Source organism: Poromitra crassiceps, assembly GCF_964638095.1.
Source record: "Poromitra crassiceps genome assembly, chromosome: 11".
NCBI classification, from domain to species: domain Eukaryota; kingdom Metazoa; phylum Chordata; class Actinopteri; order Beryciformes; family Melamphaidae; genus Poromitra; species Poromitra crassiceps.
The window spans coordinates 29506754-29529082 of NC_139643.1; the positions used below are offsets into that span (position 1 = coordinate 29506754).

The 22329-nt window shown below is 45.8% G+C and overlaps 1 protein-coding gene across 2 annotated transcripts; it reads right to left on the minus strand.

Annotated features, from left to right (window-relative positions):
• Nucleotides 1–238: 238 nt before the first annotated feature.
• On the minus strand, nt 239–18441 carry khdrbs1b (KH domain containing, RNA binding, signal transduction associated 1b). Of its 2 annotated transcripts, XR_014553153.1 has the most exons (11): nt 18139–18441; nt 16304–16440; nt 14839–14955; nt 14312–14458; nt 11714–11847; nt 9244–9478; nt 8574–8644; nt 7842–7900; nt 7019–7211; nt 4780–4844; nt 239–361 (listed from the first exon to the last, which is right to left on the minus strand). XR_014553153.1 is itself a non-coding variant. In XM_083646240.1 (9 exons), exons 1-9 carry the CDS (start codon nt 18230–18232, stop codon nt 7102–7104), a joined length of 1104 nt encoding a protein of 367 aa, XP_083502366.1. In that variant the 5' UTR covers nt 18233–18441; the 3' UTR covers nt 5848–7101. The 2 variants fall into 2 exon arrangements, 1 of the variants encoding a protein (XP_083502366.1); XM_083646240.1 differs by lacking the exons at nt 239–361; nt 4780–4844 and having other exon boundaries at nt 5848–7211.
• Nucleotides 18442–22329: the final 3888 nt, after the last annotated feature.

Below are 22329 nucleotides of genomic sequence, written 5' to 3' on the forward strand. Positions count from 1 at the left end.
AATAATTACGCCGAGATATCACAACAGTAATTCATATTGTACATGGTCAGAAAATAGTCCGGCATGAAAAGGCAGTTTGTGGATGTTCTTGCCATTCTGTGGCTATTCTAGTTTCCCGGTGAGGAGATGAACGGTTAAGCTGACCAGCTGCAGTCTTTGTCCTGCTCCGGTGGGAGTCGATGCCGGCTCCTCTCGCTGCACAGCCAGGTCGTGTGGGTCTCTTGGCGGAAGGCCCGCCATTCAGCCTACCCTTCCCCCAGGAACGGAGTGGCGGCTTGGGCTGATCTCTCTTAACCGGGGCGCCCCGAGCGCTCCGCCTGACCACCTCCTCCGTGCTGAGTGGCTCCTGTGCACGGGTTCTCTGTGGAAGACAGAAGACCACAGGGGAGACATTGGCTTGAGTTGACAGCCTTCAGTGACTTATTGGTCTTAGGAAACGGTGGTAAAAACGCAAAGTGCAACAAAAGTCTATTTTTGTATCCATTATTAAATCAGTGGAAATACTTAAATGTCTTTTTCCTCCCAAGCAAGTGAGGAGCGAGTGGTGCTTTTCAGTTAAGAGCGTTAATATTTAAATGAACAGTCCTGTGGTCACAGCTCGGAGTTTACTGGCTATTTTATGACCGCTTCAAAAGTCAACTGAAACCATAACCAACGCCGCCATTTTTTTTCTCGTTGCGGGTTGTGACTGAGCGATGCCATTAACATACATTATTTATGTTGCTTTTCGGGGCCACGTGAAGCAAACAAGTCAAGTCTGGGAAAAGCCAAAAGCCATCTGCAGCAGTGACTTACTGACACCGTCACATCTGTGGAGGCAGATATGCCTTGTTGATGCAAAGGGAACACGGTACCCCTGCTTTCAAATATGTCTGGAAGCTGGTGGCTTCCAGATCCTGGAATCCTGGATCCTGTTTTCCCTTCTGTCAGAGTCCTGAAATACGGATCCTCATTAGTCACTTTCCCCGGGACCTGACTGACACAGGCTTTTGCATTCCCCCTCACTGAGACTCGCTCAACTGTCTAGAGCAGCGACACACCCCATTCACCAGCGCTGCACACCCCATTCACCAGCGCTGCACACCCCATTCACCAGCGCTACACACCCCATTCACCAGCGCTACACACCCCATTCACCAGCACTGCACACCCCATTCACCAGCGCTGCACACCCCATTCACCAGCGCTACACACCCCATTCACCAGCGCTACACACCCCATTCACCAGCGCTACACACCCCATTCACCAGCGCTACACACCCCATTCACCAGCGCTACACACCCCATTCACCAGTGCTGTCAAAAGCAAGGCGACAACGGGAGCAGGGCAATCATCAGAATCAACCAACCCTTGAAATGCTATGAATATCGCCAAAGGGACGTGCACAGATGAACCCCAGGTGAGGCTCAAGCACCTGCCCCTTTGACATAACATGACTGTGTTTCAGAGGCTGTAGCAGCTGGGTTTTAAAGCTAGAGTGAAGATACTGACATCACATGAAACTGGAAGAACTAAAGGCATCCAATGTCATGCTCGCTTGTCAGGAAGAGGGTTAAATAAATGCTCCAAAGTTAGGCTACATTTTGGCGAGGGAAAAACTAGCAGGGCGATTTTCAAGATATCTGAATGAGAATGGGTTCTATGGGTACCCAAGAGTCTCCCCTTTTCAGACATGCCCATTTTATGCTAATAACATGCAGTGTTTGGCAAAAAACAAATGGTTTTGTTTTTGTTATAGTATAAATGTGCTATTTTCGCCTTTCTAATGGGTTATTTCTGCATAGTGGGGTCCCTAAACACTCTTGGAATTGCATAAATTAGGTATGACTGGAAAGCTGAGACTCTCGTGGATTCAATGAGCCCAATTGTATAATTCATGTGTAATGTTAGTCCCCATAGTAGCATAAAATGATCTACTTTTTAGTTTACATTTTCTGTAGTACTGCATGTGTATTGAGCCTGTACTTTAGCAATAAGTTCATGTAAATATGTGGTCTTTACTGCCATTTTTAAGAAGTGCTGCAGATGCTTCTCTAAAGCCGTTTTCACACATGCGTACCGGAAAATTACCTGTAAGTCAATATCGGACATTTCCCGGAATTTCCCTTCACACCTGAGCGCTCGCATGTGGGAATATAGCAGCGAAATTGCCTGTATGTTGGGGGGCGGGGCGGCACTGCAGAGCGGGTGGGGAGTGACGTGTGCACTTGGATGGGGAATCCTCCTTATTTTGGGGGTTGGCAAAACTCAGATGGTGAAATAAGTTTGCTTGTCACACAATAAATCACACTCGTTTGACTTAAGAGGGCATATGTTGTATCATTCACATTCGCTAACCAGTCTTTGAACTGAAATATTTGAAGAATTTGGGATCCGTGTCTGAGAGAAATAGCCTGGCTGGTTCGATGTTTATCCGTTCACCTGCGTCGCGTTGAAGCACTTTTTACAGACTGGCTTCGTTTGATGTGTCCGGGCTTGCCTTCGCTGTCAGCAACGTAAGCAAAATACTTCCACATTTCGCTTCGTGCATTTGCTTTCTCAACAAGCGTTGGGCGGCTTGCAAGACTCTCAGAGCTGTCTGTGTCCCTGTCGGGCTGCTGACTGAAGGAGGAGGACTGAAGGACTGGCCAGAGAGCGAGCGGGCAGCAGAGAGGGGAGAGGGGGAAATCGGCACGCCCACACAGGAAGCTGACATACCGCTCTTATTATCACAAGATAATTTCGCCAGTTTGCTTTAATGTGCGCAAATGATTAGATTATGCCCGCTGGAACATTAAGCAACGTGTGTACACCTCGCCCATGAGAAGGACCGGCAAATGACGACACGTTTCACACTTGTGTCCCATACCGCTCTTCTGACTGGCTCGAAACTGGTGAAATGTCCGCGATGACGGGGTCGCGCTTATACCGGAAAACAACTTTCACACATGAAGGCATTAGACCGTGTTCCGGTCATTTAGCGGTAAAAAGCGCATGTGGGAAAACGGCTTAAGTGACATGTGTCTCCGGTCGGCACAGGCAGAGAGAGATAGAGAGAGAGAGAGAGAGACAGATCGAGATGGAGAGAGAAATGAGAGAGACCGAGAGAGAAGAAGCACACACCGTGTCAGAAAAGGGAAGAGGGGGGTGGAGTAGAAGGGTCAGACGTGCAAACCTGCACCTCTTATTTCAACACCTGGGGGTGATTTTTTTTTTTACATGTAAATTGGAGGGGGGGGGGGGGGGGGCACTTCTTACCACACTGTGGTAATCCAGGCCTGACTGTATGTAACTTTATTTTGTATGAATAATTATGAGAGGGGTGCCCTTTTTTTCCCACTTGAGCACCTGCCCCCCAAAGTGTCTGTGCACCAGTGTCGCTGCATAATATTACACTGGTTGATGTGTGATTAAATAAGAACATCTACAGTCAAGTTTCTTTCATATTGGCCCAAGGTCATTCCATAGAAATTCAGTTCAATTCAAATTTAAATTCAGTCGTCTGCTGGAACAAATCTCAGTGCCAATCTAAAGTAGCCTTTCACAAACACAAGGGCCCGGATCTACATGCAACATTACCATTAACGTGGACCTACTAACATTCCAGGCTCAGCACAAAAGCAATTACAGTGAAAATTGTACCGCCAGGACATTTACTCAACACGTTTCCAGCAGACCCAAATGAGCGGGGAGACGCAGATAATCAAATATCATGCAAATGAGCAAATATAAGGGCCAAACGATGCACACAATGGCCTATTTGCGGCAAGGTGATGGATAAAGGAAGCGCAAATGTCTCTCCAGTGGAGTGGAAATGTCGGTGGCAGAGAAAAGCCCAAACAGCTGCAGAGAGAGAAGAAGAGATGTTTTATCCGCACACACACACACACACACACACACACACACACACACGTCTCCACGGAGATGTTATTACATACGCATGTTGTAACTGCATTGTTTTCATCAAGGCTATGCCGCTCAGATATTGGCTCATAAGCAAATCCAGAGAAGAGTGTACAAGCGCGTGTTTTGGTTTTTAGATTTGGGTAGGCCAATAGTCTGCAGAGCGGTATTGAGTGCGCATTGTGTGCTGCCAATGATGCACAAATTGTGTATTTTTAAATTAGTGTGCGGTTAAACACGACCGCATTATAATTAGGGATGCAATCTAATGTGCAAATGATGATTATGATGTGTAGACGACTGTCACCTTGATCTTGGGAGCCAGTTCCAGAGCCAGTCTCGCTGGAGCCATTCTGTGCTAAATGATAAGAGCGCGAGATGCCTGCAGGCTACGTTTCATACCACAGCATTGGAAATTAGACCAATGTTTTATAATAAACATTGAAAATAATCACTGTCACATTAGGTTACCCTTTGTAGCGCTAGGCATTACAATAGATGATTAGTTCCGTGTTATGTTTCTAAATATAGATGATCTCTATCTAGAGATATTTAAATTCCAACATGCATTTTTTGCTCCGGCCACTAGGGGTCAGTGAAGCCCCTGAACCAATGCAAACTTCGCCCGTGATCGTATTGTATCGTGATTATATCGTATTGTGAATCGTGTATCGCACAGAAGATTAGTTCCGTGTTATTATTTTTTCATCTTTAAATTCCAACATGCATTTTTTGCTCCGGCCACTAGGGGCCAGTGAACCCCCTGAACCAATGCAAACTTCGCCCATGATCGTATCGTGATTATATCGTATTGTGAATCGTGTATCGCGCAACGAATCATATTGTCCCATCCCTAGCGGAAAACTCAAATGTAGAAAGTGCAGCGGCGGACCTACCTGAGGTTTGCATGGTCTCTCCTCAGACTGTCCGTCTCCGGGCATTCACTGACCGATAGCTGTGCCTGAAGGAAGGACAAACCCTAAATCAATACCTCCTCTAAAAACACAGGGAGAAACTTGAGACTGAGTCATGCAATGTCTAGGAGTAGATAGATAGGCACATGCAACTCAAGCTTTCTTTTTTTTGGGTAACTTGGTACCTTTTCAACATTAAGTAAGCAACCTTTACACAGATATTGCAAAGAAAAAGTAACAGCAGCTCAACTGTACAGAAGATATTGACATAGATTTGGCTTTGTTCATTTTAGCAGGAGTTGCATTAACACTATTATAGTATATTTTGTTAGTACACAAGTTATTTTAGTACATAAAATTCACTACTGTATGATATTGGAAGTTACTTTTTTCTTACTTTTGAGTCGATTCTTTTTTCTTTTTTTGTGCCATGACTGCAATATTATTTTAAGAAATTGCACGCATTTACCAGCAAGTTTATGTCAATGGATAAACACACTACGAAATTAAACATTTAGGGTTAGGTTACCTTTACAGTGGAGTGTTCTAGGTTATAACCATCCTCTCCATTGCACTGCCATTACTCTGTACTAAAGTAGCCATCGCGCCGGCGTCATTCATGACAATGAAACCGAGACCTGAATGGTTTGAATTCAGTTAATTTTCAGATGCTATCAATGCAATTCTCATTAACGATTACGACCACAGGTAAGAGGATTGAAAAAGTCTTATACATACCCAGGCATTCAATGCTTTAGAACTCTATACACATTAGGAAGCTATCCAGGTTATTTTAGAGGTCTTACCTCTGGGTCCTTTTTAAAAAGTATAGAGAGAGAGAGAAAGAATAAGTTGTGTTCTTTTGATAATCAATCAAGACATCATTTAGTAGGGTTAAAGTCTTCAGACGTCAAATACATTCATTTAAATTTAAAATACGTTTTTGAATGAGAAACAAAGCAAAACACCTACATCTGACTGCTGAAGGTTGTTTAAAAAAAGGCCATTTCAAATTTTACTAGGACAGGAAACAAATAAACCAAGTTAAGTTTCATAAAAAACAAACTAAGCTTTATTGACAAACTGCTGCAAAACATCTTTTGGACAGATTTAGTTACCTATTTAGGCAAGCTTACACATGTAGCATAATGCATTTTATGGAGAGGGTACAGATACTAGTGGCAGAATAAGTACAATTAGGACGTTTTAAAATATGTACAATAGTTCGGATTAAGCTGCAGGATCCCTTCTCTATAGAAAGAGAAGACCCATGTGGAGATTTTTGTCCCAATCCTTCTTGTGTACTTTGTGCATGCAGTTTATAGAGAATCAGATCAAAAAATTGAAGACTTAAGCTGTTTTTAGCATAACAGGAGGCCATCTCTTGGCCATGTTCTCATAAATAAAACATTCTGTCTTCAGAGTATTAAAATTAACTTTTAACATGTATAACAAATAGAGGATATGAGGACAGTCCATCTCAACAGTGTCTATTAGGGCTATATTTCAAAACTCTAAGTACAATGACAAATATTGCTGCCTAAGTCTAAATTGACAACTTTTTAGAACTATTTAAAAACAAATGGGAAGCATTAATCAAGAATGAATTGTACTGAATTCCATTAACATTGATTCTTTTTTTCCTTCACTTCATTTAAGATCTTTCTTTTTGTTTCTACATTACATAATTGAAAGTTTAAAAGGTCTTTTATTCGGCTATATTAAAACAGAATTTTGAAATGTAGCCTAAATGGGAATCTGCAACTGACCCTCGACAGATTCTTTTTTTCTTTTCTTTTTTAAACAATTAAAATGGTTTCCTTAGACACTAACAAGTGGATAAGGAGTCACTAACTCCACTAGAAATGACGACTCCCAAACAGTAAGAAATTAACGGTCAACAATGCAAAAAATAAAAAATAAATAAAGCCAGAAGGGGGAAATCGAGGAGAGAGAGAGAAAGAGAAAAAAATACAGCAAAATAAACAAAAACTCAAATAAAAAAGAACAAAGAAAATCCGCAAGTTCTCCTCTCTAACCCATCTAAAAGCCGCTTTGGTTGGTTGGTTGGTTGGTTGGTTGGTGAGGGGGGAGTTGGTGGGGAGAGGGGTTTGCAGTCAAACCTAAAAACCAGTTCCGATTTTCAGTTCCCGATTTTCTCTTTTCTCGTAAAAAGTCCGGCGTGGGAAAAGACCAAACCAAAGACAAAACGGACAATTACTTTTGTCGGGGCTGCTTAAAGCGAGAGCTGCCGTGGAGACAGGCGGGGAGTCAGGGCGACGCGTTAAGGGTGGCAAGTCCGCTTCAGTACTGTCGGTACGGGTGGTCCCTGTAAGACGTCTTGGCGGGTCTGGGGGCCGAGGGGGCCTTCCCTGGGGCCGGTCGCTGCTGTGTGCCGTTCCAGTCATCCTGGCCTGGGGAAGAGAAGAACACACGCAGGCACACACACACACACACACACACACACACACACACACACACACACACACACACACACACACACACACACACACACACACGAGAAAACATTGAAAAGTTACATTTGGACAATCATTTTGTAATCAAGATGAATCAATGCAAAAACAAAACAAAACACAAAAATCCATCTGAACAAGCTTAAGAAGCTCTGTCGTAACATTGCATTTTTTTCCCGCAAAGATGGTGGTATGTGTTGCTTTAACCATTAATATACTATACTGTCCAATCCTTATATGAAAGGGAGTAAGTGGGTTCTGCGATTTTGGTCACATTTTTGGTTACACTCGAACAATTGTGATGTCACTGATGATATCATAGACATTGTGACATCATCACTGATGAGGTCATATACATTGTGACATCATCACTGATGAGGTCATAGACATCGCCTATAACATCATCAGCGATGTCACTCGAGCATTGTGGTTTTTGGTTACACTCGTGCAATTGTGACATCTATGACATCATCAGCGTAGCGCGCGAGATGCCTAGTATACATAATCAATATATCATGATGTGATTAAAGGAGGGCTGCCATGTTGGAAATGAAGATGAACTTTTCTCACCGTAGGACTCGTATGACTCTGTTGACTCTCCGTGTCCGTAGTCGTAGTATTCTGGTTCTCTGATGGGAAAAGAAAGAGAAAAATATTGGGAGAGAGAAGAGCGAGATCATACCCCCCGCCCCTACCCCCTTTTTCTTTTGAAAACATAAAATATAGCCATTGCCTGTAATGTCTGTCGGAGATTATATTTGTGTCTTATTAATAGGATCAAAGCATGATTCTCTAGCTTGGAAATGGGGCTGGGCAAAATGGACAAAATCAAACCTAGCAATATTTTTGACCAAATACCTCAATATTGATATTGCAATATTGTGGAGAGATGACTATTGGTTCTTTAAAATGAGTAAAAGAACAGCTCGAACAGTCTGGGGAAGTTCAGAAAATTGCATCACTTTACTGTAATGCAGCCATGAAAACCAGAAAAATACAAGACGTATGCCATATCACGATAGGATATCCAAAATCTATCACAATATCTAGTCACATATCACAATATTGATATACCGTAATATTGATATATTGCCCCGTCCGTACTTAGAAAGTCTCAGTCCGCCTTGGCGCTCCAAATAACGCCATTCAACAAGGAAAATGCCTCATCAACACTGAATTTGTGAGACTGGTAAAAAAGTATACTTATGTTGCCAAATCCCCCTGGGGGAAAAATGAAGTTAGCCACTAAGCGGGGCGATACGTGCGGCAGGTGAAAACGGGCGAGGCATCAGATTCACTCACGTCTGCGGCTGCTGACTGTAGTAGCTGTCGTAGGATTCGTAGGGCGTCTCTGTGTAGCCCTCGTCGTAGGCCTGTGGAGGGGGGGACAGGAGAGAGACAGTGTGAGACTGTCGGAGAGGCTCGTTCCTGAATCACGAATGTCAAGATGTCCCCGAAGAAAGGCACTTCTGCCAAAGTAGACAAACCCACCCCTGTCTGCTAAAGCAGACAAACCCACCCCTGTCTGCTAAAGCAGACAAACCCACCCCTGTCTGCTAAAGCAGACAAACCCACCCCTGTCTGCTAAAGTAGACAAACCCACCCCTGTCCCTGTCTCCGCTCTCTGAAATCACTTATTCCTCAGTCGACGGACGAGCGATTAAAATCTACCGCGGTGCCCAGGAAAATCTCATTTAGGAACAGCCAAGAGTTGTCAAGTGGATAGGTCATGAATACTGATTCACAGCTGCTGTGTGGTTAAGTCCAATCTGACAGCATCTCAGACACGAAAACTAAAACCCCTCCCCCCGGCAGTTGCATCACTTATTCCTCGTAGGCTTAGCGATTCTTTTGAGTCTACAAATTATTCATGTATGTCTACGTACATTCAATTTTAAAGGGTTTTTGACTTGAAATTTGGAAATGTAGCCTTAATTGGAATTCAGGCATTGACGATGAGCCCTGTACTTACGTATTCCTCGTAGCCTTCGGCTGCAGCAGGGGCGTGCTGCTGAGGGGCCATCCTCTGGGGGGGTCCCCCGGCGGTCAGGGGCCTGGCCCGGGCTGGCTGGCCCGCTCCCCTGGAGGGTGCTGCGGGTGGCCCTCCTCGGCCCGTCGGCGCCCCCCTCACCGCCCCGCCTCTGTTGGGGCCGCCTCGAGTCACGCCTCCCCTGGGGGCACCACCGCGAGGAGGCATCCCCCTGCCCCTGGACGAGAGGAGGAGGTGAGGAAGATGGAGGAGGAGGAGAGGGGAGCACAGGAGGGGTAACGCAGGGATTAGCAATGCTGCTCAGTACCAGGATGGAAAGAGCAGCAGAACATCTATCTCAAGTTGAAGCTTTTTAGTCTTTGAGTCAAAATAGCTTAATTTAAGCTAATTTGACTCAAAGACTAAAAAGCTTCAACTTGAGATAGATCTTTAATAAAGGAACAGTCCATCCAAAAATTATGTCATCATCTACTCCCCCTCATGCCAGTTGAAACACAGGGGAAGTTTGTCCATATAACACGGGGAGGTTGGCAGCACAACTCCAGAGAAAACCAGTTACTTGACTTCGACTTTGACTTTACTTTGACTAATTTACTTCAGTTGTACTGTAGTCAATGCATTGGTGACTGGTTTTCTCTCGAGTCGCGAATTAACATCACCTGTGTTTCAAGTGGCATGAGGGCGAGTAGATGACATAATTTTCGGGTGAACTGTTCCTTAACACATTGAGTGCCAGCCATTTTTTCAATCCTGTAGGTAAGTTGTGCCAGGTTTTTTTTTGAGGATTCTGGCTCATTTTACAAGAGCCGAGGATTATTTTCTGTTAAGAATTCGTGAACACCAATCATCTAAAAATAACTAATAGAATGTGTGCTTTCTCTGTCTAAAAGAGTTAGTTTGCAGAGTTAGTAGTTATGTAGATATTAGCCGTTGAGTACAGCATGGTTTCAGAGATTTTCAGAGAGTTTGGAGATAAATGGATTTTTAGAACCACCTCACGTGCCTGTGATTATGGGTGCCCTTGTCTCCCACTCTGTGCGCTCTCTCTCTCTCTCTCTCTCTCTCTCTCTCTCTCTCTCTTCTCTCTCTCTCTCCTCTCTCTCTCTCTCTCTCTCTCTCTCTCTGAGAGGAGAGAGAGAGAGGGAGAGAGCGAGAGGGAGAGTTGCTTCAACTCCTCCCTCCGTGGGCGTTCTTCTTGGCTGCAGCGGCCGTCACAAGCTTGTCACCAGTCTCAGTGCTTTGCTGCTGTCCTGTGCCTGTGGCTGCGCGGCCGCTGTTTGAGGAAGTCGGGATGGACTCGCTCGCTTCTTGGAGTTTTGGTTGAGAGAAGCTTTTGCGATTCTGGTCATATTTATGCTGCGTGTTTCAAAGTGTGTTCCACCTGTAATCTATTATGTAAATTTGCAATCCCGCATCGCCAGCAATCAGCGCGAAAACGAAAGCGTTTTCCCCCATCCATTTTCATGAGAATGGCTGGGGTGAGAATGGCGTGACAAGTTAAAAAAATGCTTGCCTTCCTCTAGTCAGGAGAGCACTGTCGCCACTTAGTGGTCGGTAAAATAGATTATACACATTCTCTTGCTCCAATAGTGATCTCGAAGATGTAAAAGGGGTTGATTGATGTCCCACCGTCAAAAAAAAAAAATGTTTATGTAAGACGAGATATCTCGGCTCTGGCACTCAAGCGTTGGATTATGTAAGACGAGATATCTCGGCTCTGGCACTCAACGTGTTAAAACGTAAAAAAAAAAAAAAAAAAAAAAAAACAGAATGTAATTACATAATGGCCTTTGCCATGCAATGCAAAAAAAGGATGAGAGAACCTAGAACTATGTCAAGAATTTCAAATGCATAAAGAAATTCAGACAATTTCTTTATGCATTTTAGCTTCAAAATGTAGCAAGGTGTGTCAAACATGAAGTAAAACTAGTGATTATTCAACAAAAGAACAATGGTTAACAATTGTAGAAGATATTTATTTAATGGAGAAACTGACACACATCCTGAGGCTACAAGAGGAAAAAATGGAGAGTAAATGGGGAAAATGGACCATGTACAAGACACCAAAAGAGGACACTGATACGGAGATGTTAACTGAGTAACATAATGTCAAAAAGAGAGACTTACCCCAAGCTATTATCTTTTATTTCATATTATGTTCCCCCCCTTGTCTGTAATGTATTTCATTTATTTTGTTGTCAATAAAAAAAAATTAAGTGACAAAAAAAACCCAACTAGTGATTATTACTCAAAAAGTACACTAAAACTCAGTTAAAGTGTGTAACGAGAGTAAATGCCATTTGCACTTCCAGCCTTGCTCAGCACTTCTTCAATCCACTACATTGACAAAGTGGTAGGCAAACAGCATTGTCTTTCTGTTACCTCAATGACCCAGCAGCTGTCATTATATAACAGGCCCTGCAATTGTGTGTTTGTGTGTGTGTCGCCTCACCTGGGCGCCCCAGCAGGGGGTCCTCCGCGGCCCCTGACCGGCGGGCCCCCTCGGCCTCGGGCTCCGTGCTCTTGGCCTCCATTCAGGTAGCCCAGCTCCATGAACTGCTCTTGGCAGATATCATCCATCATGTCCTGCACACACAGGAAGAAAATGAAAAGGGGGAGAGAGAGAGAGAGTGAGATGAGAAACAGCAGAGGACACGGCAAAAGAGACGACAGGAGTGTGTGATGAATAAAGAGTGAAAGGCAATTAACCCAGGTGCTGGAAAACATGGCACCCCTCTCTTCCTCTTGATCAAGTTTTTTCTCCCCAATTATACTTGGCCAATTCCCCCTGCTGTCCCACCCCCTCAGCCCATCTAGGGAGAACCGGTAGACTAGCACATACTTCAATCACAAGTCGCACCGTCAACCAATCAATTCTTTTCATAAATCAGTCCCCGGACAGAGATGGTGACGCTGGTCTGATGACATCTGGGGGGGGGGGGGTAGAATATGCAGTGCAGGCGGCAGCGTTCAATCTATCTGCAGCGAAGGCAGGCAAACAAGCCATTTAACTGATTACAAATGTACCTCTGGCTGGGAGCAATGAGACTGCGACTGCATTTAACAAGCCAGCGAGTTAACACGCCTTCACCCATCAACCTGTCTGGATTAAAGTCACAGCTTTAGTTCCTTCAGCCAGAATGATACGTATGCAAAACGGTCTGCCTTTGATAGAAAATAATGTGTCTCGGTTCTCCATCAATCGCTATACGGTGTTTATCGATGCACGACAAGAAAGAGCAAAAGACTTCCGTCGCCCAAAAAATCAAAGTCCACCCATTTTTTGAGGAAGCCAGCATTAGAAAATATGGCCCCCCCAAGCACAAGGCAGTTTAGCCTGAAAGATTACAGCCTTAAATAGTCACGACAGGTTCTGCTGGGGACGGCCTTTTTGTGTAACGCGGCAATAACGCCATCGCAGCCTGTTCATCAGCCCATTCATCTCTCCCCTAATACAAATTACACTCGCCCGGTTCCCAGAACTCGCCACACCAATTAGAAGATGTAAGGCATCCTACAAAGCCCGGGGCTTATTGGTCCGGTTTGACACAATGCTTTGCTGGAACGCCGTGGACCGGAGTTCGCTCGACAGCGTGGCCCGCCTTGGCCCCGGCCCCAGAATCTCTCTCAGTATAAAAGCAATGCACTAGGCGCGTAGGCCCCGCGGGGGCAACTTTCACCACAGATCTGTCCAGAGGAGAGGGGGCGGGGCGGGGGGCGTCTGTCTCCGGGCCGATTTCTTCTTACTCTATAAATATGGGGTGAAGACAGAGTGATGGACGGAGGCGTAAGGGGCGGGTCTGCTGACACGGTGAAAGGAGGCCGATTCCTCCTGTTACGCCGATATTTATGTGCCTCCACTCGGCCGTCCACTCTGTTTGTTCCAGGTAAATAAATACACCCCTCGCCCTCCCGCCCTCCCCCCCCACCCCCCCGCTCTCAGTGCTTACACACTGTGTGTGACTCACCGTGCTGAAAAGGCTCACAGCCAATCAGAAGACTTTGTCTCACTGGCCGATTCATTTTCAGACTTAAAAGAGGACATGAAACATTTGGATCATATGACTCTAGGTCATTTGCATTTCACCTCAGACCAGACAGGACACTGCTTTCACGTCTGAAATGTACCCAGGTTTGCTAGAAAGATGAACATTTCAGCTTTTCGTCAACTAGGGCGATGATGTCACCGAGTTGAACTTGACTGTACAGTAGGGTTGTCAAAAGTATCGATAGTATCGATAAAAGTCAATACTAAAAATTTGAAACGGATACAATACTCATTTGCAACTGTATCAATATCAGCAGTGCTTTCTCTTAATGAAAAATCAAACATACCACTGATTTGTCCCTCGCTGTCATTGGTGGGTATCTATCTTTTGCTTCAACAAGTTCAAAGTATTCTGAGCAGGGCTAATCTGTTGTGTAAGGTCAAAGTTTTTAATGAGTTTTATCAGGCCTAGATTATGGAGAAGTGTGCATCTGTCTGTCCATCTGTCTTTGTTTATTTTCTATGCCTCTTGATGTGTTGTCATCCCGCCGCTTGGTATCGAAAATGGTATCGAGTATCGATATTTTCCTGGGTATCGGTATCGAAGTAGAAATTCTAGTATCGTGACATCCCTACTGTACAGTACAGCAGTAAGGATTTTTAACATTTTAATGAATCAAAACAACCACAATCTAAGACAGAAACACAACAGTGAGCCTGTTAGAATTCACAATTCTTACTACCGACACATAACTAGCCGGTACTCCCACTACTGTACTGTACTGTACCGTACAGTCAACCATCTAGCAGTGCCCTAGTTGGCGAAAAGGTGAGATTTTGTTCATCCTTCTAGCAAATCTAGGTACATTTCAGACTGGACAGCAGTGTCCCGTCTTGTCTGAGGTGAACTGCAAATGAACTAGAGTCATACGTTTCATGGCCTCTTTAAGCCCATGGCACACCTATCAAACATCTGTGTTTGTTGGGAGAATGTTTGACTGGTGTGCCATGGGCTTTAAACTGGCGAGACAACAGTTGAGGGGAAAAAAGGAGGCCACTTACAGGGAACAGGAACTTCTTGACCTCCTCCATGGCGTGGGCCATGCGCAGGTAGGCGTCGGGCACGGGGGCGAACACCTCGATGAACACATGCAGCTCCATGGACAGGTGGGCGTATTTAGGCTCGCCACCTTTCCTCAGACCCTCCTCCTGAAACAAGGAGCATCAAGTCAGCCAAAGGAAAATAAAGAAATAAAAGAAATAAATTATGCGACGCGTAAATTGCATTCCATCGAGCTCTGAAGGCATCGAGCGCGGGTGTGATATTCCGTATATCGTGTTACCACAGGTAGGTAATACAATTAGCAGGCTTTCCTAAAGGGGTGCGTGGCATATGTGCGGTGCGACGGGACGCCCTTGGCTTTGCGTTTACGCCTGCCTGAGCGACACCCGGCAAAGTGTTTGCCAGCTGGGCCCCGCGTGCCTGCCTGGCCTCCCTGCTTCTCACATACAGGACAGATGTGCTATGGCTTCAGGTACCCTTCCCACAGGCGCGTGTAACCAAGTCTGTGTGTATAAGAGTGTTTTACCTTGGATCTGTCTCTCATGGACCCCTTGCCCAGCACAGAGATCTTGGCTCCAGTCTCCTCCTGCAGACGTTTGATTGTGTTGCCCTGAGGTCCCAGAATCTTCCCCACGAAATTGAACTGGTAACAAAAAGTAAGAGCAAATCACAATTAGCCTGACAGTCGCACAGAGGTAGTCCATTGCTGATCACTACCAGGTGTCCTGTTGCGCACACTGCAGCCTTAAGTAGCACATTTACCAGGGAAGGTCGATATGAACCCTCGAGGGCCGTAACACCGTCAGTAACTCTTTGCTACAATCATCCGAGCAACTTGTAGTCGAAGGCTGTGGATCCATACCTCCACCCACTTTAAGCCATGCCATTAATGTGTAGGTTTGATCTTTCCCGACAATTAGCGGCCGCCTTCAAATCCCACAGATACTGTACGCTCAGAGGAAGAGGTTCCTCCGGGAGTTGCGCAAGTAGCTTCCGGATCCACACAAAAAACAGCTTTGTCTCATTAGCTCCGTCCACCCAGACTTAATGGTCTGATTTACGACAAAACAAACTCTGCGAGATCAGGAGGCTGTCTGACTCCACAGACAGGATCTGACATCATATTGATCTACTGCTCGGGATGGGGCAGCATCTATAGATCTTATTCTTGTTAGAACAGAGCAGCACAGCTTCTAAAAAAAAAAAAAAAAAAAAAGTACTGTGGCCTATCCACTTTTGCAAAGCTCAAAAAGTTGATCAAATCTGAAAAAGCACAACACGGGCTTCTGACGGCCACCAAAGAAACAAGGACGGCGCAAATATATTAAGCCATCTTCGATGTAAAAGAGGCAAACGGTCAATAAAAAGTGTTTTGTATGTTTTCAGTTCAGGTTAGAAGCTCAGTAGTAGACCTGCAGCACCGCCACTCCAGCATCACAGGCCATCAGGGACGCAAACACGGGGGGGAGTGAAAAAGGTGACAGACACAAAACCACTCAGAAATCCTTCACGTAAGCGTCATACTTTGGGATGAGAAAGGCGACAGTCACCTAAAGGTGACTAGTTTGCATCCCTGTGTGGCCCTGCAGTCAATGCTGCCATATGATGAGCCACACAGACGAACACACCGGAGGTTAGACAATAAAGCTGGCAACGGGACGCTTGCCGAATGCAAACGGAGGAGATGATCCGGTCTGCCGGGTGCAGTTCGCGACGGAAATTGGAGCTGCCCTTAACCATAACAACATTAACATTTTGATCCTTTTACTGATGTTCTAAAACACGGCGGTATGTGCTGTAATTACACTCCACAGCTCAAAGATCATGGTGGAGAGGAGTCATTTGAGAGTTCCAAGTAACCCCGTGGCTTTTTGTAATTGAAACGGGGCCGCCAGCCGAATGAATTAAATGAAGAGGGGGATCAGAGAGGAGAGGCGAGGACAGGGGGAAAGGAGGGGGGAACTGGGGGGTGAGGGCGGGGGCAGGCTTACCTTGGGATACTGTTTCACGGGGATGAGCACTCGTTCCTTAAGCTTGATGTTCTTCATTGTGAAAAGGTCCAGGTACGTCTCCCCCTCCTTCAGGGTTACGTTTTTCCCCTCGTCGCCTTTCTCCACTCTATTTATTTCTATAGGGGGGTGGGAGACAACGTTCATCAAACAGAATTCGACGTGGTTAAGTCAAGTGTGTCCCCGTCATGGTGGACATTTATAATGCACTTACAGCTACGTCAAACAATGCTATTTCCACATCAGTAGCCGGTAGTACTACTGCATGGGCACAACAGTAAGCGTTCAACGTACAGTCGCTGCTTTTGTGAAGCAGCCGTTCAGCATCAGCACTCCCAGCGTTAAGGCGCGCTGCGCCTCGAGGCGCCTCACCCACAGCGGCACGGCGCCCGACGGCGCCATCGTAGCAGTTCACTTCAAACCACCTCCTCACTTCTGGCTGTGACAACTCCTGAGCTCGTAATGTGCAAACATGTCAGCCCCTGTATAGCCTACCAGCTGCACAACGGGGGAAGCCACAGTGGATGCCTGAGGGAGGTAACACACTGACACACTTGGTTCTTTCTGGATTATTATTCTTATTCTCACTCATGGGAGCATATCTTACGCTCAAGCCTACCACTGGGTCGCTGAAACACATTTGATGTACTGACCCAGCGGTACATTTTGAGTGCTAGAAACAAGCAAAGATTTGCCCTTGCACAAATACTTGGGCGTGAGATGGTCTTGAGTTTGCCTTATCTTCCAGACAAAGACAGCAAGCCAGGCGAGTTATTCATTACGACTATCAGGCTAGTCATCCAAGCAAGTCGGCTGCAGCAGCAGCAGCAGCAGCAGCAGCAGCAGATACCCCGCCAGCCACTGGGAAAGCACATGGACAACACAACATGGAGCTCAGAGCCATCCTGACAATCAATCACTACAAAACTCATACAGGGCACTATCTACTCAATAGAGATAGCGACTTGATTGTGTCCTAATCACGTTATTTTCTTCAGATCACATGGCTGTAGGATCTTATAGTGTGTCTGTGGTACTACTCAACAGTGAGTATGGTGACATTTTTTGCGTCTACTATGCATCACTCCCCCCTGCAGGGAGTTATACTTTTCTGATATTTGCATGTCGCCCCTATAAACACAACAAACGGTAATGATAACAGTGGAATGCCGTTAGAGCTGGCTGATTGGGGGGACGTTCCCAAACAAGCAGCAAACGTTCATAAGATCGTGTCCATCCACATTAAGCACAATATTAACAGCAATAACATGGTTGTTTTGTGTTGTTTTAAGGCCTCCTACCGAGGTGACCCTGGCGCACATTTTAAACTGCGCAACGCCGCTGCCGGACAGATCAACAGGGACTTCTCGGCAGCGGACACACACACGACCATAATGTCCTCTCTCTCTCCAGTCCAAGTTTGCAGCTGGGACACGACCGGGGGGGGGGGGGGGGGGCTCTGCCTGGGAGTCTTTTTTTGGACACATTGTAGCTGCAGGAGGGAGAACAGGTAATAATTCCAAGGATCATGGTCATTCTAAAGTAACAAGTGTGTCTTTAACGTTACAATGTAACAATTAGCAAGTCTGTTAACATGCGTTACAATGTAACAGACAAAGGAAGTCGTCTTCCGATTGCACCCTGCACTTGTCAGTAGCCTAGTCATTCTGGGGGATTTATTATTGTGATCTGTTTAACGGGCCGGTGCAGCTCGGCATCACCGACCCATACCGACCGACACACGAACGGTACAAACCATGGAACGCGTACATCTTTATATAATGTATATAGAAGAAGGCGAGATAAGAGCACTTTACCTGCGGATAAAAGTTTCATGGCGTGCGTAAACGACAAGTCCAGACTGTCCTTCTCCGCCAGCAGCTCGGGGAGATATTTGCCTTCGTTCTCCATTTTGAGTTTAGAGGGGGTAAAGAAAAAAAAAACAGTTTCGGTGCAACAACAAAAAATGCGTAGGAAAAAACCCAACAACAGAAAAAAAGTAGTCCAGTTATGTAACTATGGAGTGGTGCCGTGTATCCGCGTCTTCGCAGACTGCGCTTCGCATGTGGCTGCCGTGCGTTGTGGCGACGGACGGACCCGCTGCTTTGCTATGGTCTTTGTGCTTGTTTCCAGAGGGAGGGAGGGAGCCCGTGCTGTGGCAGCGCTGGCTGGCTGGAAATGGAAGAACAAAAGCGGGGAGACTGCAAGAAGAATGATCCCACTCAAACCGACGGAAGTGAGCTCAGAAGGACGGAGATTCGCCGGACTGTGACGCCGCCTACTGCGCGGTGCTGTTGCGCGCCTCCTCTCCAACCAGCAACCAATACTGATAGCCAATCCCACTATCAGATTTTTCCATAGCAGCTATGGGTGTGCCCCATTGACTGTATATGGTGTGCCGGCGGTGAGGGCTGTCGTATATTTTACAGCTATAATAAAACTGTCTAGACCACCCAGAGAGCCATGGAGTCACCATGGCTGCAATGCCGAGGTCGCTCTGCCCCGAGGAAAAACTATAATAGGATCATATTCCTATAGGAACTTGTAGGACTATTTCTCCTTTCAAATAGTGTGTCTGTGGTAGGCACAGTGAGTTTACTTTATAGCACTCGATGGTATTTTTGTATTCCCTGGCAATGGCATAGGTAAAGTAAGGTAAAGTCCCAACGATTGTCACCTGCCCTGCCCTGCCCTGCCCTGAGTGTGCGAAATTTGTTGTCCGCATTTGACCCATTCCCTGGGGGAGCGGGGAGCAGCAGCAGCAGCAGTGCCGCGCTCGGGAATCATTTGGTGATCTAACCCCCCAATTCCAACCCTTTAATAGATGCAGAGTGCCAAGCAGGGAGGCAATGGGTCCCATTTTTATAGTCTTTGGTATGACTCGGCCGGGGATTGAACCCACAACCTCCCAGTCTCAGGGCGGACACTCAAACCACAAGGCCACTGAGCTGGTGGCATCACTCCAACATTTCTATCATGAAAAACCACTAGGCCATATTATAGTGATTTTTCTATAGTATTCATAGAAAAATCTTATAGCCTACGTATGCATTTGTATGGTTTGTCTGTAATATTCCTGATTTAATAACTTTGCTGTTATTTTTGTACAATGTCCTTTTTGTCAGGGAATACAATAAGACATACTAGCCTACTATCAGATTTTCTGCAGTGTTTTGGGTATTCCGAGATTCATGCTTAGGGGTGTCGTTTCCCCCTCCTTTTTTTCTTTATTAATATCAAAGGCCACACAGGAACTCAACTCTAATTCCAACTGTCCAATTTATGCTAGCAAGATCAATGGCCTAACCTGTATTATATCCTCCTGGCCTTCAATTCATCTGAAATTATATTCCCAAAATTAAATCACTTGAATGACAGTGGGAGACAGAATAATATAACATCAACATACTGCAGTACAATTAATTTTCATATCAGCTCTATCTTAATTAATATGAAGAATATATGATAATGATCCATGCTGCTGACGCATCACAAGTATTTTAATTTGTCAGTTGAATCGGTCCATGAGTGCAGAGGGCATGGCAGCTTCATCCTAGGCTATCTACTGCCCCCTAGTGGCTGTCCTGGTCATGACAGGAAGCGGGCCACGGCTCAGAACACTCAGCTCAAAAATTCTGAAAAAGCCCTTTGCCTTCTTCCCTCTTTTCCCAGGGTTCCCACACCTTCAAATTTCAAGGACTTTCCAGGCCCAATTCCCTCAAATTGAAGGACCCACAATTGCATAGTTTGAGACACGAATCAGGGTGCTTTCACACTGGGGACCGCGGACCGGCCGGGAGCAAAACCGAGCACACTTGTCCCCAAATTGACCCCAGGTGCGGTTCGTTTCATGCGTGTGAATGTTGCATTCCGTGCCCGGGTGCAGAAACAGCGTACCGTGACAGGGTCCACTTGAACAGGTGGTCTGGGGAATGCTTTGGCGTGCCTAGTGGGGACATAACACTTGAGAATGTGAACACCAACCGTACCGAACCACAACACACTGGCGAGGATACACTCCAGGATAACGCAAGTGTACTCTGTAAGTATTCTGTTCCCGAGCACAGAAGAAATTTTGTAATGTGAAAGCTGACCAGCGACCAGCGTACTCAGGCTCGGAACGGAATGGAATGAAAGCAATCATTCCCAGTGAGAAAGCACCCTACAACAGTGTTACAACAACACACACTGATCATTTTTATAATGACAACTAGCAGGCTTTGAGAGGGTTGAATGTATGAACACTTCTCAACTGTGCTGTGTTACATAAAAAAAAATCAAAGGTCAAATAAAACTTCAATTTATATTCTTGCACAAAGTACGGTATATCAATTCAAGCACTTTCAATAACCCATGTCTATTTATGTCTATTTTCAAAAACTTTCAAGGCCTTGATTTTGACATTGACTTTCAAAGATTGGAGGGCCAGTGGGAACCCTGTTTTCCTCCGACTCGTATTGATTTGAAAACACTTAGGGGAGGGATAAACGCGCGAGAGAAAAAAGCACGTGTATCGACGAAGGATGCCCGGAGCAGACTCCATCTTGGATTGACACCCACCCACCCCAACATTGACGGCGGTAATGAACCTGTCACGCGCGTCGAGTGGCGCGTGGCGGGTCAGAGGTCAGAGCCGTCCTACTGCATACAAAGCCAGGCCACGGCGTTCCCCCGCCATATCCCGTGTCTGCGAGCAGCGTACAGCGTGCATTATCTGTGGCCGGATGCCCTTTGAGCAAACAGTAAACAAACAAACGGGGCCATTTGTCAATGGGGCCGCCGGAGTAAAAAACTATTACGATCGACCGCAGGTGTACCCAAGCGTGCATCTGCTCAAAACAAATGAAGGCAAATATTGTCTGCCATAAACACTTATGGGAGGCCGCGCACCCTCTCTAACTATCAGCGTTCAGGTTGATCTATCTCTGACCATTACACTGTTATTAGTGTTGGGGGTTGCAAGGTTGCCCTGACTCCTCTTGTCATTGACAGAATGGATAGCCTGTGAGCTGAATATCAATTGGCTCATAAAACCAAGAATTACTTCTCCTGGCAGGTGGAGTAGTTCCAACCCGATAGCCCCGCGATCCCTCGCCTTCTGCCTGTGTGGACATTCCCCGTCCCTGAACATACAGAGACACAGTCTGGGGTAAACAGGGGCAGATGGAATTGGAGTAAACGCGGGGGTTAGGCTGATTATGTGCCAGTGCCACGGCCCATGGTTCAATGTACCCCCCCCCCCCTTCCCCCCAAAAAAATACAAGAATTCAACGCTTCCCCTAGTGTTTTTGTACCCTTGGGTGATAAAGCTTTTTAAACAGCATTAGCATCATGGGACACTAAAAGTCGCCAGAAAGCCATCAGAGTAATGACATGCTTTCAGGTGGGTCAGCAGCTGCTTAAGACAGGGTTTTTACCACAGGTTTTACTGACAGCCTGGAGCTGTTGTTGAGTGAAATCCTCCCATACCACACAACAGCTATGGCTGTCCTCACAAGGAAAACGACAACATTGGTTGATTTTCAAGGGGGTTAAAATGACCGATGGTGGTCTTTAAACGTAACCACAGTCTGATGTTGAAATAGTTTGCTGACAAGGGTGAAGGATTGGTGGACTGGTAACTTCCTCGTCGCAAGACCCGCTTCGCCTTCCGACGTCCCGTTTTTAACCAACCCCAAGTTCTTTTAGTTGACTAACCTTAACAAAGTTGTTTTAGTTGCCTGAACATAACCGACGTTTAAACATAACCCACGTGATGTTTTCAAATTAACTGACCTTCTTCTGTCCTTTTGGTATGAGGACGGGTCGGATATGACGGTCTAACCGTATAAACACAACAGAGAGATAGGGAATAAAAGTGGTAGAGAGATAAAGAGACAGAGATAGAGTGGGAATTTGTAATCCCATACATGTCTGACCATGCTGACAGTAGAGGGTTTTCCCTGTTCTTCAGGTCAGTTTAGCCAAGAGAAGGAAATAAATATAGAAAGTGTGAGAGAGAGCGCGAG

Bases quoted from the DNA above. Each gene is read 5' to 3' on its own strand.
- khdrbs1b (XM_083646240.1), bottom strand. From the start codon at position 18,232: ATGGAGAACGAAGGCAAATATCTCCCCGAGCTGCTGGCGGAGAAGGAC. The intron at 16,441-18,138 runs GTAAAGTGCTCT...ACCCCCCTATAG, and splicing joins CATGAAACTTTTATCCGCAG to AAATAAATAGAGTGGAGAAA. The intron at 11,848-14,311 runs GTAAGTGGCCTC...CTGTGTGTGCAG, and splicing joins TCAAGAAGTTCCTGTTCCCT to GACATGATGGATGATATCTG.